The following is an 18,241-nucleotide window of genomic DNA, read 5'->3' as shown; positions in this document are numbered from 1 at the left end:
GGTCCACCACGTAAAAAAGGTTCTGTGGACAGTTCGTGACATTGGCTCTGGGGTAGCAATAGTTGCACAGTCCAGAATTGAGGGCCAGGTCTGTCGGCACTGCTGCCCCTCTGGGCAGTTGCAGAGTTTAATTCAGCTCGTGACTCGGCACGTGGGTGCTGGCCAGATGGAGGACAGTGGCTGCCTGTTCTGGCTGTCATCCCAGTGTGTTGGGTTCTCTATGCCTCATAGGGAGGAACAGAGAGAGGACAGAGTTCTGTGCACTACCATAAAGGAAGGGATGAGTCCTGCTCAGGGCTTAGCCTCTCAGAGGGGCTGCCCCAAGCTGGTTTCTTCGCCTTCTCCTTTTCTCTACAACTCTCTGGGTTTCTGGCCTGAGCAAAACCCTCAAAAACCACAGTCCCAAAGAGAGGCCTGTGCAGTGGTGATCAGAAGGAAGTGAGAATGTAGGAAGGCATGGGATGAGCTGTAACCTGGGGGAAGACTTCTCTCTGAGGAAGTGGACAGTCCCACCAGGGGATGCTCCATTGGGTGTCTCCTCTGGGGCACAGACACGGAGATGGGCTTCTCTGGGGCTTTCCCCACACCAGTCTCTCACACAGGACTCTTAGTGGGATGGGGGGAGAAGGCTGCATCCTGTGTAAGCACTATCCTTTTTTATTTTTCACACAAATGAAACCTACAAGTCTCTTTCCCAATAGTTTATTTTTTGCATGGAATATCTTGTGGGATTTTTATTTAATTGTTTCACTTTCATTTGCTTTAAGCCTTGAATAGGCAGGAATCATGTCAGTCCTATGGCTCTCCATCAAAGAACATGTAAGCCTGTGGCCACGTCCTCTCAAGTGGGGGCCAGGAGAGCTGGGAACAGCTGATTGGGTGGGGTGCCATTGGCCTGGTAGACCAAGGACCCTAACTTACTGGGTAGGCCTGTCCTCCTCAACCCAGCTATGCCTGAGAATCAGGGTGGGTCACCTGGATACTTCTAAAATAAGTGGAAGGCCACGCCTCACCCCAGAGCCATTGGATCAGCTGGAGGCTAGGGTTCTGCTGTCAATCTTTTGATTTTTTTTTTAAGTTATTCTCTCACTGAGTCACAGTGTTTCTGCATTTTTCACAGACCTTGGGAGGCTTTCCCCCATTTTATTCATACAGAAAAAACGACACTCGGGAAATTAAAGATCAAATAGAATAGGTCTTAACGGTATTTTATGTTCCAGACATGTGCCTTGTGCCCCTCCTTTTCACAATTGCTTTAGGTACACTTATACTTAACTGGCAAATAACATGAAAAAAGTGAGGTTTGTGTCCCCTCCCAGCCAAAAGCCCGGACTGTAACTGCTTGCCTACATGGAGACAGGTGGTTGTGGAGCGAGAAGGCCTTTGCTCAGATGGAGGATCTTCCCTGTTTGGTCACTCTGTGGTTGTGGTGGCTTTCACACTGTCTCCTTGAGGGCTGAGCGCACAGACCCCCTTGTATTAACACAGAAACACCTCCTTGGTCATAAGAGAGGGAGAGGCACTTGATGAAACCACTGGGAGAGCACCGGAGAAGATTGGGGGCCAGGTGAGTCAGCCACAGGAGCCCTCTTCCCCGACATTAGTAGAGGTGGGGTGAGGGAGCTTGGAATGAAAAACCAGGATGGTCCTTTCCAGCTCTCCAACCTCTTTGTCTTTGCCTCACCTGCACCCTTACTACATGTACCTGCCAGTAAGCCAAGGAACAGAAAATCTCCCCTGTCGCTCAAGCGCTGTGATCTGAGCATGTAGGAAACAACTCATTTTATAGGTGAGAGGATTAGGAGTTGAAAAAATAAGTTGAAAAGAGTAAGAAATGGGAGTGGGGTGGGGGGAGGGGCAGAGTGTGGACATGTAAAAAAAAAAGAGAGAAGGATCTAGGCTAGACTAAATGGAGTCTCACATTTAAAATTAGCAAAAGCTTGTTTTCTCAATCCTCCATTCCCAGCTTCCTGTCTAGATTCTGCCTGCCCCTTCCCACTCGGACACTAAATATGGAGGTTTTGGATGGGAGACACTTTCCTACCCAAACCACCGGCTGAGGAAACTAAGTAACCCCAAACACACACTGGCTGCCTCCTCTCAAGGAGCACTGGCCAGGGAAACAGTACCTCTCAGAGTTTTGTGCTATTCTGAGCGCCCCTCCTGCTCCCCCAAACAGGAACATGAGTACCTTTGTCCATTTGGGCAGTGGGTGCCTGCAATCCAGGGTGACCAGCCTCTCAGAGCCCTTCCCTGGAGGGAGGATGAAATAATAGGCATGCTAAAAACTCTAGATAATTTGGTATTAGGAGTGTGCGTTTTGGAGTCCTATGTTCTGAGTCTGAATTCCATGTCTGCCATTTAGGAGCTGTGTGACAGAGGCAAGTGGTCCCACGTCTCTTTACCTTCCTTTCCTCATTTGCAGAATGGGCATGATAGCGGTCTCACATGGATCGCCATGGGGACTAATGTTCAGTAAATGGGGCACCACCTGGCACAGACACAGTTAAGCACTCAAGAATTACCAGCTATTATTAGTTTCCTTATCTTTGGTTATAAATATTTCAAACATTCTTCAAATAGTGTAATTCTCCTGATTGCTGTAAAATAATAGACTGCCGTTCTAAGAGGGTGGGCACATCCTGGCAACACAGACATCTCAGCCAGGTCACCTCAGCCTGCTCCAGCGGGATTCCTGCCAGTGTGTGCTGTGGCCCCGGCGGGGCACTGACCCTCAATGGCAGTTGGGGGGGGACTGTGCACCCCGGCCAGAATGTGCTGCCCATTCATTGTACAAACATTTACTGAGCACCCGTCCCCCCTGCCCTCACCACGAGTCACATGACCAAGACCCTGTCCTGTTCTAGGAGGTGCAGGTAATGAGAGTGCAGACGGTCTCAGATCCTGGCATCGAAATCCTACAAACAGGTGTTTGTTTGTTCATTTTCCGAAGGGGAAAATGCCTAAAGTCTCAGAGCAGGCAAGGGATGGAATCAGAGTTTCGCCTGGCTCTGTGTCCCACCCACCTCGAGCCATTTCCTGCGAGTTCACATTTCCTTAGGACCCTAGGTCCAAATGCTCTGTCCTGCCCCAATTTAATACCAGGCCAGTCGTATCATAGGGTCTCTGCTGAGGGCAAACTGGCTGAGGAGATAAACGCAAGTTTGCTTGCCTTTGTTAGTAGTAGAGGATCCTTTAAGATATAAGAAAGTTCATCTCTTGCCCTGACATATTCTTTCTTTTCCGGTTGGAAAGTGGAGAGACAAGGAGATACCCACTAGGATTCCCAGTTCCTTCAAGTGATTTCAAAGTCTCCCATTCTGTTTGAAGAGGTGGAAGGGAGAATGACTTACAAAGGGACCGTCAGGGATAGTCCAAGAAGCATCATCAGAGAAGGATGATGGGGAGCAGCTGGAATCAGGCGGCATCTGCAGATAAGTTAGCCAGTGTGGAGAGGGCGAAGTGTGGAGCAGTGCCTGTAGACAGACGCCCCCATCCACTGGGGAGTCTTCTTGGAAGAGAATGGGTGATATCTCAGCTGTGTGTGAAGACAAAAGGCAATTAGCAGTCAAGGACATGGAGTACTGGAGGGACAATACAGGCAGAGGAAATAGTCTACAGGTTGGCAAGACATGGTGCGGGAAGGGTTGGTGGAGGCCAGCTGGAGAAGGGCCAGGTGCGGCCCTTTAGGGAGTTTGTACTTCCAAGGTGAAAGATGGCCTGGTCCGGGAAGGGTGGGCCAGTGCGAACAAAATACGTGGGTCCGTCGGATAACAATGAAGGCAGAACATAGGGAGGAGAAGGCAGGAGGCTGTGCTCAGGTTGCTGGCAGCATAGAGAATGGCTTCTCCAGACCCTGAGTCAGTGAAAGCAGGAGGTGGAGCCTTTTGGAGTGGGGCATTGGAGGCTTGACATACCTGGGAGGCATCCATCAGAGATGTCCTCAGGACCCTGGGACATCTGGGACATCCTATCTGGAAGACAGGAGAAGACAGGGCCGGAAAAAGCAGCTGCAACTTGGAAACAAAGCCATGGAAATGGATGAGATCACTAGGGAGAGGGAGAGGTTGGGATCAGGATACAAGTCAGGCTTAACCACATAATACCCTTGTACGTGGCCCCTGACTCCATCCCTTCTGGTCCTGACCCTGAGCTCCAGCCGGCCCATTCTCCTGACTGCAGTCCCATCCCTCTGGGAACAGCGGACACCACCCCTCTAGGATGCCACTCGCCCTCATGACTGTGCTCTCCTGTCACCTGGAGCTCTGGGCATTGCCATCTCACTGCCCTGTACGGAAGTTTCTCAGCGCTTCTCTCTCTCCTTGAGCACATTGTAGCCTCCTTGAGGGCTGGGGCCTCGGCCACTGTGGCTGGAGTCAGTGAGTGACTGAACAACCCCATTAAAGGACAGTTGTTGACTCGGCAGCTCTGCATCTGTAGCTCAGTCATAAAGGGGACCTAGCACTTCTGGTTTTCAAATTTCCTTTTTAAAATCAGGAAACACTTCAAATGCGCAGAGAAGCTACAGAGAATATTGTAAGACTCATGTCTCTGCCTTCCAGACTTGACTCACTGCCACACTCCCTCTTAAGTCACAGGCTGGGTCAGAACACCTAGAATCAAAATCACGTAAGTCAGATGGGTTTTCCCACAAAAACACAATTATATACCAAACCAGCACTCTGACTTTGGGCCTGGTGCCTGCTGTTAAATTTCTTAATGAAAAGAAGCTCTGCGCGTAAACAGTGATACCATATAAAGCTTTCTGAAGAGCATATAAATCAGTCATTCAGTCCACACAGGCCAGCCACACTGTCTCTTCCATCATGTGTGAGGTGCTGTGCAAAGTTCTTATCTCACTTCCTTATCACACTCCGGGCCTGGGAGAGCACCACAAATCCGAAGGTAAAAAAGCATCTCTCTCAGAGTCATGAAATTGGGATGGGTTCATTGTTTTTGTTGAAAAAATAGCTGGTTAGGTTTGCTAAACTATCATGGTTTCATGTTTGATCATTTCTTTTAAAAATTAACTTTTACTGCCTTTTTTGGCACATTCTAGAAAATTCAGAAAAGAACAAAAACAACTTGAGTCCCACCTAGAAACAGACACTTAGTTTTCTGGACTGTAGCCTTCCAGGCTTTATTCTATGCACGCATGTGTGTAGGTGTGTATCTATTCATTCACACCTACACATTTTCTTCAACAGCACTGGGCAAAGCAGATTGCTTGGGGATCTACTTTTTTGCCCCTATTGTAGGGAGAATACCCAGCTCTATCATTACATATTCTACAAAATGGTGTTAAGCCTGGAGAGATTTTGGCAGATATTCTGGAGAATGCTTTTGGAAAGAGTTGGGGGCCCTTGGGGGTTTTAAGAAATGGTTCTGGGGCTTTCAGCCCTTCTGGTACATTTACACATCTCAAGTACAGAAATCTGAGACCAAGTCATATCCAGGGCTGAAATCTGTCTCTTCCGGTTGCTGCTTCAGCATATTTGCTGGAACGTGCTGCCCACCGATGTAGTAGAATGAGGGGTCCATGGTGGCCAGAGGTCTGAGAACCAATCAAGCAGCAAGGATTAATTATCTAAAGGTAATCACCACACCGCCACTATTCAGAACTTTGAGAGACACAAGTTTCTTTGCAATCACCAAAATGTAGAAAGATCTAATGGACCTTCTCCCCTCAGGTGTGGACAGTGGGGGTGGGGATGGAAGAACACGTTTTTGGAATTACTAGTGCATTTGTGAGCCATCTAAACAAGGTAGGAGAAGGAAGCAACATTCTCATCCTCCTTTTCGAGGTGAAAATATGGTCAAAGCATTCTTCCCTGCTTGACTTGCCTTAGAGTTTTCTTGGTATGTCTCTGGATTTCTTTTATAACTTCTTAGCTCTCTTGGGAAGACATTCTATGATTAAAAAGTACTATACCAGTAAGTGTCTTAGATTACTGTTTTTGGAGGGTGTTTCTAAGCCTTAGTTTTCTCATCTGTGTAATGGGAAAAACCATAATATGCATTTCAATATGGTTGCTGCAAACATTCAATGAAATAATGTATTTAAAGTGCTCACTGGCATAGAATAAGTGCTCAGTGAATATCAGATTTACTATTTTCTGTTAGTAGGAAAAGAAGTGACTATTTGGCTGAATTTTGAATTTGACCACCAATTGTGATATATGTGATGAAAGTTCTTTGCCCTTGCTTAGTGTAGCATTCAATAAATATAGGCTGAGTGAATAAATGAATGATGCTATAAGTAATACTACTACATTGGGGTGTCTCGGTGGCTCAGTCTGTTAAGCGTCTGACTCTTGATTTCTGCTCATGTCATGATCTCATGGTTTGTGAGATCAAGCCCTGTGGGCTCTGAGCTGACAGCATGGAGCTCACTTGGGATTCTCTCTTTCTCCCTGTCTCTGCTCCTCTCCCGCTCACTCACTCTCTCTCAAAGTAAATAAATCAACATTAAAAAAAATACCACTACTCCATTGGTTAAGATGTCTCATCCATCAGAAGTCAATAATGTGCTCCTTTTACACAAAATGTGCTCTTAAAAGTCTGTTCTATATGTTCAGAGTGTTCAGGACAACTTGCTCTCTAAAGTTCTGTTTCTACAGTCAAGCACACGTGGGGAATTTGTGTTTGGGAGGAAACACAGACAGACAAACAGACAGGCAGACCACTGACCCATCTGATGGAGTGGATTATTCCAGTAGCTCCCAGTAACCACGTAAGAAGGTCCCCGTATGCCTCAAGGTGTGTAATTACTGTCAATTGCCTGAATTCAGCCCAGCAGACTGACAACAGCAAAGGTCACAAAGCATGCTTTTCTGCCCCATTCCGGCGGTTTTACACCTCGACCGATGGAGAATAGTGTGTGGCTGTAGCGTGCTCCCCTGCAGAAGGGACACAGGAGGAGAGAGCTTCCAAGTCTGGACACCACTATCGTCTTGGAGTTAGCCCTGCCTTCTCTAATGCGGCTTGACACATTTTAGACATCCTCATTCCCCTGAATGAGCGCTCAGTGTCTCCCCATGGTTTCTGGTGCCTTCAGCAGTCCCAATGTGATTCACTGAAACCCTGTGCATGTCACTTCCAGTCTATGTGACCTTTCAGGGCTCAGGGTCTCACCTGTAAAATGAAGAGAAGGCTCAAGGGCTCTTTGCAGCTCAGTCCAGGAAGTGGAAAGAGCACTGGGCCTGGAGTCCTGCCTGGGAGCTAACTTGAGCCATTACCTGCATGTGACCCTGACACCCAGCTGTGTCTCCTGGAGAATGGGAGTAACAATTGTGGGTATTCTATGGGTCTGTAGGGGTGGTTGTGTGGGCAGGGGAAGGGAGGCTGGGGTTTCCTGTCATCCTGGTTGTGTTACGGTAACACAACAGTGTAACAGTGTTAGGCACTCTCCTACTGGGACTGAGCTCAAGGCAAACAAGAAACCACCACTTAAATGGCATTTTCTTCCCTCTTGTAACCAGGAAATTCTGATTTGCACACTGATTTGGCCCAGCATCGCCGGAGAAATCACCTGGGATGTGTCGTTTGTTACTTTGAACTTCTTGATGCCAGGATTGCTCATTGTGATCAGCTACTCCAAGATTTTACAGGTACGTGCACTTCGAGGGCCATGGCTGAGCCGCATCCGGGCCGAGGGTGTTTCGATGGAATCTTAGCCTTTCCAGGGGGCAGTTACCTGGGAGCTCATGCCCCAGTCCCAGCCTGGCTCACCGCCCAGGTCTACTCCCTCTGCAACACCAAGGAGTGAGAATGTAGTATTTTTTAAAGTTATATCTTTGTGATTGTTAATATTATTATTATTTTGCTGATCACTAAAGTAATACAAAGCTCATTATAAAAAATTAAATTAAAGGGGCGCCTGGGTGGCTCAGTCAGTTTAGCATCTGACTCTTGGTTGCGGCTCAGGTCATGATCTCACGGTTTGTGAGTTCGAGTCCCACATTGGGCTTTGTCCTGATGGTACAGAGCCAGCTTGGGATTCTCTCTCTCCCCTCTCTCTCTCTGCCCCTCCCCTGCTTGCACTGTCTCTTTCTCAAAATAAATAAAGTTAAAAAAATTAAACAAAATTAAAGACATATAGAAATACGTAATATAGAAACTAAACATCTACTCTCATTGTTAATGGTTCAAAGTACATTTTTCAGGTTATTTTTCTTATAAATATGCCTATATGCATACTTTAATATCATATATATATGATAAACCATATAAAATGGTCAAATATCAACTTTCACCATGGTTCAACCCAATGTTTCTTTGTTTGTTTCAGATTTGAGATAACACTATTAGCTCTGTAATTTCCTTTATTGGTTTAACACTATACTGGAATATCTTTCCATGTTTGTTTTTATATCACTGTCTCATTCTTTTTAGTGGCTTCCTGGTCTTCCACCATATAGATGTGACATAATTCATTTTATGGGCTTTTGGGTCGAGTCCATTGTTACCCCATCACAAATAGCAATACAGTGATAGAGAATGTACACTTTAAAAAAATTTTATTGAAGTATAATATGCATCTAGAAAAGCATAGCCAGCATGCATGTACAATGCACAAACTGACCTCACTCCCAGAAGCAGCTTCCAGAAACAGAACGAGAAGCACAACATTCCCAGAAGCCCCCTCCTGTTAGCTTCCCATTGCTACCCCACACTCCCAGTTGGAAGGTCCTTTTCAAATGCGCGCAGAAAATAAGTCAGGCAGAGAAGGACAAATATCATATGTTTGCACGTATAGGAGGATTAGGAGGAACTTGATGGAGGAACAAGGGGGAGAAGAAGGGCGGAAATGGTGGGGGAAAGGGAGAGAAGCAAACCATGAGAGACTCTTGAATGCTGACAAAAACTGAGGACTGATGGATGTGGGGGGGAGGGGTGGATGGGCATGGAGGAGGGCACTTGTGGGGATGAGCACTGGGTGTTATGTGGAAACTAATTTGACAATAAACTATTTGTAAAAACAAAAACAAAAACAAAACAAAACAAAAAAACAAATGCGCGCTGAGCCAGGAAGTAATCTCTAGCTTGGAGGTGTGTACAGGGACGTAGACAGGACCCTGTCAGCCCGTGTCCCACCTCCTCAGGTGGCCCATTCACATGTACACCACTGGCAGGCAAGCAGCAGGTACGTAGATGTTCATGCCCACCTCAGAAGGTTTTGTGCAAAATCTCAAATCCTCTTGAAGGTTTACAAGTTGTTGAATCTTGGGTTTATTGCGTGTTATGGGTTATCTGGCAAACAAATTTATCCAAATGGGGCCCTGTAGGTCCTGTTTGCTATCTGGCTACTTTTATGGCCTTTTCTTTGTAGCTGAGGATCTAGAACCTTCTTAGCTGCTCAGAACCAGGCCAACCTCCATCTGGGTCTATTAATTTTGGGTTCTGCGGGAGATGGACCCCCAATCTATTCCCTAGACTCTTCCCCACCTGTTGACTTGTGACCCGCTTTAGTGACACCCAGCCTGGGGCTTGTTCAAGGGTATAAGACAGATTCAGGCCTGGAGTCAAGGTCAATAAAGCACTTGCAGTAGGGGCCTGGCATGTGTCGATGCTATGTAAGTATTAGCTATTATTGCCTTAAAAGAAAATCAGTGAGGGAATAAGGAAGAGAAATTTAGAATGAATCCCTTAAAAATGATTTAATAAATATTTGTGTAGTATTTACAATGTGTCAGGAATGAATTCATTTAATCCTGATAAAAATTACAGATGAGGAAACCAATGTACAGAGAGACCAAGTAACTTGCCCAAGAGCACACAGCTCATAAGCAGTGTTATCAGGATTTGAACTCAGGCCATCTGGCCCTGGAGTCCCGACACTTTAATTCCTTAGACATTTGTTAAGGATCTGCTCTGTGCAAAGTGTTGGTGGGGAGTGGAGATTGGTCAAGAGTTATCAGGTCACATTTTTTTTTTTAATACAGAAGGGGCCTCAACATAGGAAGGGGAAGGGGAGACAGACAGCGGGACTGTTGCTTGATGCAGTGAGCCCTTGGCACACATGACAGAGTGACGTTAGGACTCAGTGTGAAGACGCTTGGCAAACCATTAAATGGTTATGAATAAGGGGTAAAAAGACAGAAGAGCAGAGGGCCGTGAAGGGCAGACATGGAGACATGAAGGGCTCTTCTGATAACCTGGCTTTTGAGTTCTTGCTGTGTGGCCTTTGGCAAGTTACTTACTTTCTCTGAACCTCTGCTCCCTCATCTGCAAAATGGTGATGATAACTCAGACAGTGCACGGTTGTTGGGGGACATGTCAGGGATACTACCACAACCCACAGGGCCGTGCCTGCCTGTAGGGGGTGGGGTGAGTAGACTACATCTGTTGTTATTTGTTAGGCAAGGCTGTTCCTCTGACCCTACTCTCAGAGCATGATGGGAAAAGGTACCCCTGAGAGGTTTTGAGAGAATAAACCACAGGGCCCAGATTTGGAGTGTGGCAAGAGCTAGGAGCCGATGCTGGGAAGGGGCGGTCATACTCCTGGGTTCCTTGCAGGCCACAAGGGCCCCCGTCTGCCCCATTGTACTTCACCCGAGACACCTCAGCTGGCTTCTGACGGAGGATTGACCTACTCCACGGAAAGGTTTCCCACCCTCTTCCATCTTTTTCTCAGGCCAGGGCCCACGCAGAAACATTCTAGGAGACCCCAAGAGCCCTGATGAGTTGGGGGAGGTGTCATCATATCCATCTGCCTCTAGACTCCAGTTCATCACTTCCCAGGCACTTTGATATAAACCCATGGCCAGCTTTCAGTTCCTCCCGTCACAGACTACAGGAGAATATCTATCATGACTCACAGTTATGAAACAGTGCTCTGAGTAGTGACTCAAAGGTACCATTTAGATCCCACCACTTCTCTCATGTGTGGAGCAAACCTCAAAGCCCTCACCTTGAGGCCTTGTGTGATCTGGCCTCTGCCAGATCTTCTTACTCTCTCTTGTGTCCACCTTGACATTGGGGCTATTCCTCACACACGCCAACACACAGCTGCCTAAGGGCCTTTGCACCTGTGATTTCCTCTCTCGGATCTCCAGTCCCCCAATTACTGTGTGGGCCACTCCCCCCACTCCATTTAGGTCTCTGCTCAGAAGGCCCAGAGTGCCTCTTCACCGTTCTCTAGTCCCTCATCACCCTGATATATTTCTCTTCAGTGCACTTACCACCCCTGTCATATTCCATTTACATGTATTTATCTGTAAGGCATCTGTTTTGCACACTAGAATGCAGGCTCCATGAGGACCAAGACTTTGTTATGTTTACTGCTGTAGCTCCATGCCTAGCACAGAGCCTGGCTTATTCATTGTAGATACTCAGTAAACCCTCACTGAATGAGTAAGACAAACTTTGGATCACACTGAAAGGGCCAACTGTACCTTCTCCTTCTGGGCAGTGGGGAAATCACTGAACAAAAAGTCCTAAGACCTTGCTTCTAGTCCAAGCTTTATTACTGTATGACCTTAGGCAAGTCATTTAACTACTATGGGCCTCAGTTTTGTCTGGAGTTAGACAGGCCTCAGTGGGTTAATATAATAAAATGAGAGTGTAGATATGATAATATTTTGAACAGGCTGCTAGACTTTAATTGGAAAGGTATCTAACATTGTGATTTTGAAAATCACGTTAATGCAAATGTAAGACTTTTAAAAAATGACTTTTCACCCACTAGCCAAACTTACTATTGCCATTTCCCGTGAGGACTATGAAGTTTGTCCTCACTTTGGACCTGTGGGTTTGCCAGGTGGGTACCTTGGAAGCAGGTAAGCTGCCAGGCAGATGGAGTGTTTGGATGGGGCCTCATAGCTTGTGTGTCTCTCTCTCGCTGAGATACTTGTCACTCAGGGACGCTGGGCCACCTTTCCAGCTGAAATTTTTCTGTCAAGAGCATACTCTGTAAAATGAATTGAACACCAGTGTTAATCAGCTATTTCCATAGAGACACGACCAGCAAATCATTGGAAACCCCAAGATGCATAATTCCACCTGCCATCCCCTTCCCACCAGGTCTACCTCTTACTTGTCGGTACTGTCTCTGCCTCAGTTTCCATCTACAGGCCTGGGAAGTGCCTCTCTGAAATCACCCCGATCCTTTATTCCTCTAAAGACAGTGTCTCCCCTACAGCACTCTCTAGGTCTCCTTGGGCTGTTAGATGGTAAAAAGGGAGTCCGTGATCAAATAAGTTTAGGAACCGCCAATGAGTCCATGTTAAATGGGTTTCTTTGCTGCAGGATGTCTGGGAGGCCTCATTATGCTAATGTCCTTTGAGAGTTCCCACCCCAGGAATAGAGGAGGCAGCACCCCTAACTCTGACCACAGACCCGCTTCTCCTCCCAGAGCAACTCTCTGCACTGTGTTCTTTGGGTCTCCTTTGGGGAGCACTGCTCTGAAGTCCCTGCCGGGCTTGCTGGCTCTGCCCTGGGCAAGGACTGGAGAGCAGGCTTCACCTGGGCTCTTCCCTTCCAAAGTGGCTTCACGTGCTCAGGGCAGTGGCCTTAGGAACAGCTCTGCCTTCCCTGCTTCCTCTTTCCTCATGACTCCAGCCTGCTATATATCTTTAGTGGCTTTTTCCAATCAATAGTTTCCCAGGGTAATAGTGCCCCAGTCACTCCCAAGTGCCTCCAATCAAGCTGGCAATGCTAGCCATTGAGGCTTGGTTTACATTGTCACCCAGCAACCACTGCCGTGCGAAGAAGAGATTCTTCTATCCTTTCTTGTCCCCTCCTCATTCTCTAGGTGCACACTAGAAGGCAAGAGTAGCGGGGGCAGGGCCCCCTTCTTTCTGGCTGTATACCCAGCACCTTGAGAGTACTTGGCACAACATGATAGGGTTGTACAAAAATAAATATTTGCTGAATGAGAGAACGAAGGTATTGCTTGAGGTTGGAAAACCCTCACCCATCTCAGGGCTCAACTGAGAAATGAACTCTGTTTTAGCTAAACACGAAGGTGTTAGGTAGCAAACATTCAGCCCTTTCTCCATGCCTGGCCCTCAGTGCCCAGGTGTGGGGCCTGCTTGCCAGTGATGGAGAGGGAGGTGGGCCCTCTGGAAAGGTGGAATCTGTTGTCAGGAGATTCTAATCTGTGTGTTGCCAGTTGACCAAGCAGCGCCCCAAGGAAACCCAACTCCCAGGGCCCAAGCTGTGTCAGTGGGGAGTCACTTCCCCCTGCACCCACCTGTCAGCACCATGGTATGGTGGCATGGTGACAGGGGTGTGAAGTGGAGAGAAGCTTCCCTTGGGGCCTTCGGACACTCACATGGGTGTGAAGCCAGTATGTCTCAAAAGGACCGTTTAAAAAGTGACTCTTTGGGGCGCCTGGGTGGCTTAGTCGGTTAAGCATCCGACTTTCGCTTAGGTCATGATCTCGCAGTTCGTGGGTTCGAGCCCCGCGTCGGGCTCTGTGCTGACTGCCAGCTCAGAGCCTGGAGCCTGTTTCAGTCTGTGACTCCCTCTCTCTCTGACCCTCCCCTGCTCACGTTGTCTCTCTCTCTCTCCTAAAAATAAATAAAACATTAAAAAAAATTTAAAAAGTGACTCTTTATGAAGAACTGTAGGAAAATTCCAGATCTGTTGTCCTGTATTAGCAGTTCCCATACTTCGGTCAGCAAAGATCACCTGGGAGTTTGTGAGAAGTACAGTTTTCTGGGCCCCCTCAGACCCACAAAAGTGGGTGTCTGACGGTGGGCCCAAGCGCTCAACCGGTGACTCTGACACAGGGGCCATGGACCACATCCCTGGGAGCATCGTCCTCCCCTGGGAGCTCCTCAGTGAAGAGCTCAGACGCCTTCCCTGAGGTGCACTTCCCCTCCACCTTGACCATGAGACCTTGGATGTTCCTTCCCCTCTCAGAAGGAGAGCCTTCATCTTTCGTACCCCAAGTGGGGTAATGACAGAACCTACCCTGCAGGCTTGTTTTAAGGATTAAAGTTAATCTTCAAGTTAGTTGAGCATTTAATTTCTTCTAAAACACATGAAGCATTCTGTGCAACAACAGAGACATTTTAAAGCCTGGATAAAAGTTAATCCATCTTGTCATCTAATGTGGGGTGGGAAGAAGCAAGGAATTATAATGACGCCCTGAAAGTCATGGGAACCATGGGCAGAGGAAATGGTGGCATCAGTCAGTGCTAAAAACACACCCAACCACTTATTCACTCGACCCATGAGTCAGTCCATTTCTCTGTCTGTTTGTTCACAGTCACTGTCAGGCACTTGCTAGAGCCCCAGGCCACAGAAGCCACAGGGCTGCCCATGGAGCCTGCAGTCTGGTGGCTGTTAGAAGTAACAATGATGCTTTAGCATCTCCCACATGGCCCATGCGGCAAGGGCCATGTGAAGACAAAGCACTGCAGGATGCCATGTGGGCGATGAACCAGAAAGCCTTTTTGGAGTTTCTGGCACCAGAGGGTGGAGTTAGTTATAGGCCAGGCAGAGGGATTTCCATTGGTGGATATTAGCAGAGGGTAGGAAGAAACTCATTTAAGATTAAGAGCATGGGCTGGAGTCAGGCTGCCTAGGTTTGAAGCCCAGCTTTGCAACTGCTTAACTGGGTACTGGTGAGCAAGTTCCTCAGCCTCTCTGAGCCTCAGTTTTCTTATCTGTAAAATGGGGATCATCAAAGTACCTATGTCACCGAATTGTTGAGAGAATGTAAAGAGATAATTAAGAGATATGTACAGAGCCTGGCACATAGTCAGTGCTCAATAAATATGAAATCACATCAACATCATTCAAAAGTATGTGTAACACACAGCATGAGGGACTCCATCCTTCCTGGCAGGGCAGTGTGGATGGCATACACGATGAGGCCCCTGTTGGAGGCATCCCTTATGTGTCCCCCCTGTGAGGTGACCATCCCCTGTGGCCGGTCATGGCATCTGGTCTCCATGTAGTTGGTGGAGACCCTACTGACCAGGGGCTCATTCCCAAGTGGCTTGCCTCCTGGGCCCTTCTCAGAGCAGCTTGGCTTTCAGGCTGACTCCTGGAAGCAGCTAGCAAATGACCGGCCTCCCGTCTCAGCCGCCTTCCATCCCCCACCCCTCCCACAGGGGCCTGTGGCAAGACTAGAACCCATTTCAGCTGCTCCTGTGAAAGGAAGGAACCAGATGTGGGGGTTCAGTGCTCCCTGTCTGTCCAGACTGGCCACACCCTCACACCATCTCCCACTGCCCTCTCCGCCACCCAACAACCTGGAGGGGCGGGGAAAGGAACAAGTGTGTGGGCCGCCACTTAAACCAGTACCTTCAGCTCCCCCCCACCCCAACCCCACAAAGGCTAATAAGACCCATCCAGAGGGGCCTGGATAATTCCTGGTACAGGATTCCACAGTATGGAATCTTTGCAGCCACTTCCCAGATAACAAGGATGATGTACCTTCTCTCTGGGCTGATGTGGAATGAGTACCAAGGTATGCTGCTGAGTGGAAAGGAAAAAGGGTTAAGAGTAGGGTGTATCGTGTGGTCCCATTTGTGTGCAAAGCAAAAGTGCAGACGTCTGTGTTTCCATCACCAAGCAGAGCATTCCCAGAAGGACAGACAGGACACTGGTCACGGGTTCCTTCCAGGGAGTAGATGCGGACAGTACAGGAAGCTAGAAGCCTTACTTATATTTTTAATTTGATCTCCTTCAGTATCACGTTGCTTGAATTTGTACCTTGAACATCACATCTGCTTTTAAAGTTTTTTTAGTATTTGAAAAAAATTTTTTTAGTTTATTTATTTTGGAAGAGTGGGCATGAGGGGGGGTGGTCAGAAAGAGGGGGAGAGAGAGAGAATGAGAGAGAGAATCCCAAGCAGGCTTTACACTGTCAATGCAGAGCCCGATGCAGGGTTCAATCTCATCAATCTCAAGATCATGACCTGAGCTGAAATCAAGAGTCAGATGCTCAAATGACTGAGTCACCCAGGCACCCTGAACACATACTGCTTTTATACGGTTACTTACTGACCTCTTTCAAAAATAGAAATAATAAGGAAAATGTGTGTCTTGGTCTGTTTGGGCTACCATAACAAAATACCACAGATTGGGTGGCTTAATAACAACAGAAGTTTATTTGTCACACTTGTGGAGGCTGAGGTTGAAGGCTAGGATGCCACCCAGTCAGGTCCTGATGAGAGCCCTCTTCCGGTTGCAGACTGCCAGCTTCTTGGTGTCTTCACATGGTGGAAGGGCCAAGGGAGCTGGCTTGGGACTCTTTTCATAAGGGTCCTATTCATGAAGGCTTCATCCCCATAACCCGATCACCTCCCAAAGGCCCTGCCTCCTAATACCATAACCCTGAGGGTTAGGTTCTACCGTTTGAATTTAGAGGGACACATTCAGACCACAGCAATGTGCTTCCATTCACACATTTCTCTTCTAGACCATTCAGTTCAGCCTTTCCACTCCTCAGCATCAACTCTATTTACATTATGGACAGGGGCCATGTATCCAGAGGGCCAGCCAGGTGCCCTATTTCCCCCAGAGCATCCTAAGTGCAGGCAGTTGCCAGGCCACTGAGACGGGCCCTCTCCACACAAAGTTCCAAAGTCGAATTGTCCCAGGGCAGCAGGGATGGCAGATTCCCACTTCTAGATGATCTGCTCCTCCTCAGACCAAATCCCTGACATCCTACAGTGAATATGTGGCTCTGGCTCTGTTTTGTGTCCCTGCAGATCACAAAGGCATCAAGGAAAAGGCTTACGGTGAACCTGGCTTCCTCGGAGAACCACCACATCCGCGTGTCCCAGCAAGACTTCCGGCTCTTCCGAACCCTCTTCCTGCTCATGATCTCCTTCTTCATTATGTGGAGCCCCATCATCATCACCATCCTCCTCATCTTGATCCAGAATTTCAAGCAGGACCTGGTCATCTGGCCATCCCTCTTCTTCTGGGTGATGGCCTTCACGTTTGCCAACTCAGCCCTGAACCCCATTCTCTATAACATGTCACTGTTCAGGAATGAATGGAGGAAAATTTTTCACTGCTTCTTCTACCCAGAAAAGGGAGCCATGTTTACAGATACATCTGTCAAAAAAAATGATCTGTCAATTATTTCCAACTAATTAAATTTTCTCTATGGGCAGAGTTTATCACCTTCTGGGAAGCCAGGATATGCTTTCAAAGGGAGTTTATTTCCAGGACCATCACATCACTGTAGCCTGCTTTAAGAAAACGTAACCTATGCAAATACACATTTGTAGCACCAATAAATTAGGGTGATCATTCAGTATGACAATTTTACCCTTTATAAAAGGATTTGTTATGGGTTCCTTTTAAACATGAACTTTTTCCAGTGTGTTTATAATATTATTAGTTTAATAAATTTTTATTTATGGCCATTCAGCAATCACATCTCTTACATATAAAGCCACATCATGCTAGAGTGAGTCTTGGAAATGATCTAACACTCAGGGTTTTCCTTGAAGGGTCACTGCTGCTGTAGGTCCCCGCCCTAGACTTTCAAGGCCTCAAAACTATTCAATAAAGTCAACAAAACTTGAGGAATTTCCAAAAATTCAAAAAAACTAAAGTGACTTTAGTTTTTCACTTATAAGAAATCCATGGACCTCTTTGGGAGAAGCCATGTCATGAAATCAGAGAAGAAATAGGATGATTCAAAACACTGAGAGTGAGAGCATAAGCAATTCCCTCCACGGAGCCACCTGTCAGATACCTCTTAAGCCCATGCTGTGGCCAGTGTTCTTGGTGCTGGGAACACAGCAGTGAACGAGACAGCCATGGCCCATGCCTTTATGGGGGCTTACTTACCTTCTATCTGGGGGAAGAAGCATTAAACAGAAATCGGTACATAATATAGCATTATAGAGTGGATTCACATCATGAAGAAAATAGGATAGTGATAGGGTGCACGGGTGGCTCAGTCAGTTAAGTGTCTGACTGGCTCAGGTCATGATCTCGTGGTTCCTGAGTTCCAGGCCTATGTCGAGCTCTGTGCTGACAGCTCAAAGCCTGGAACCTGCTTCAGATTCTGTGTCTCCCTCTCTCTCTGCCTGTTCCCTGCTCATGCTCTGTCTCTCTCTCTCAAAAAAAAAATTAAATAAACATGAAAAAAAGTTTTAAATAAGACACTGATGGCAATTTGGATGGGGGTGGGGAGGGATCCAGGAAGACCTTTCTGGGAGTGATATTTAGGCCAAAAGATAAACCACCAGAAAGAGCTAACCATCAGAATCCAGGGGAATGGGGCTTTGCAGACATTGCAAACACTGGTCCTAGTGCA

General features: G+C 47.3%; 1 protein-coding gene across 2 annotated transcripts in view; it reads left to right on the top strand.

The window, feature by feature from the left end:
• The window catches only part of FFAR4 (free fatty acid receptor 4), a 19,452-nt gene extending 1,413 nt beyond the window's left edge, over positions 1 to 18,039 (top strand). Inside the window, exons 2-6 of one of the 2 annotated variants that reach the window (XM_077780721.1) lie at positions 7,482 to 7,610; positions 9,981 to 10,004; positions 10,110 to 10,115; positions 12,616 to 12,633; positions 16,674 to 18,039. In XM_077780721.1, the coding sequence (XP_077636847.1) occupies positions 7,482 to 7,610; positions 9,981 to 10,004; positions 10,110 to 10,115; positions 12,616 to 12,633; positions 16,674 to 17,063 (567 nt within the window). In that variant the 3' untranslated portion in view covers positions 17,064 to 18,039. The remainder of the gene's footprint in view (positions 1 to 7,481; positions 7,611 to 9,980; positions 10,005 to 10,109; positions 10,116 to 12,615; positions 12,634 to 16,673) is intronic. The other variant, XM_077780712.1, reaches the window with a different exon arrangement.
• Positions 18,040 to 18,241: the final 202 nt, after the last annotated feature.

Source organism: Crocuta crocuta, unplaced genomic scaffold (genome assembly GCF_008692635.1).
Source record: "Crocuta crocuta isolate KB4526 unplaced genomic scaffold, BGI_CrCroc_1.0 scaffold170, whole genome shotgun sequence".
NCBI classification, from domain to species: Eukaryota; Metazoa; Chordata; class Mammalia; order Carnivora; family Hyaenidae; genus Crocuta; species Crocuta crocuta.
Note: the sequence above shows the minus strand (reverse complement) of the source record. Positions and strands in the feature narration are given on the sequence as shown.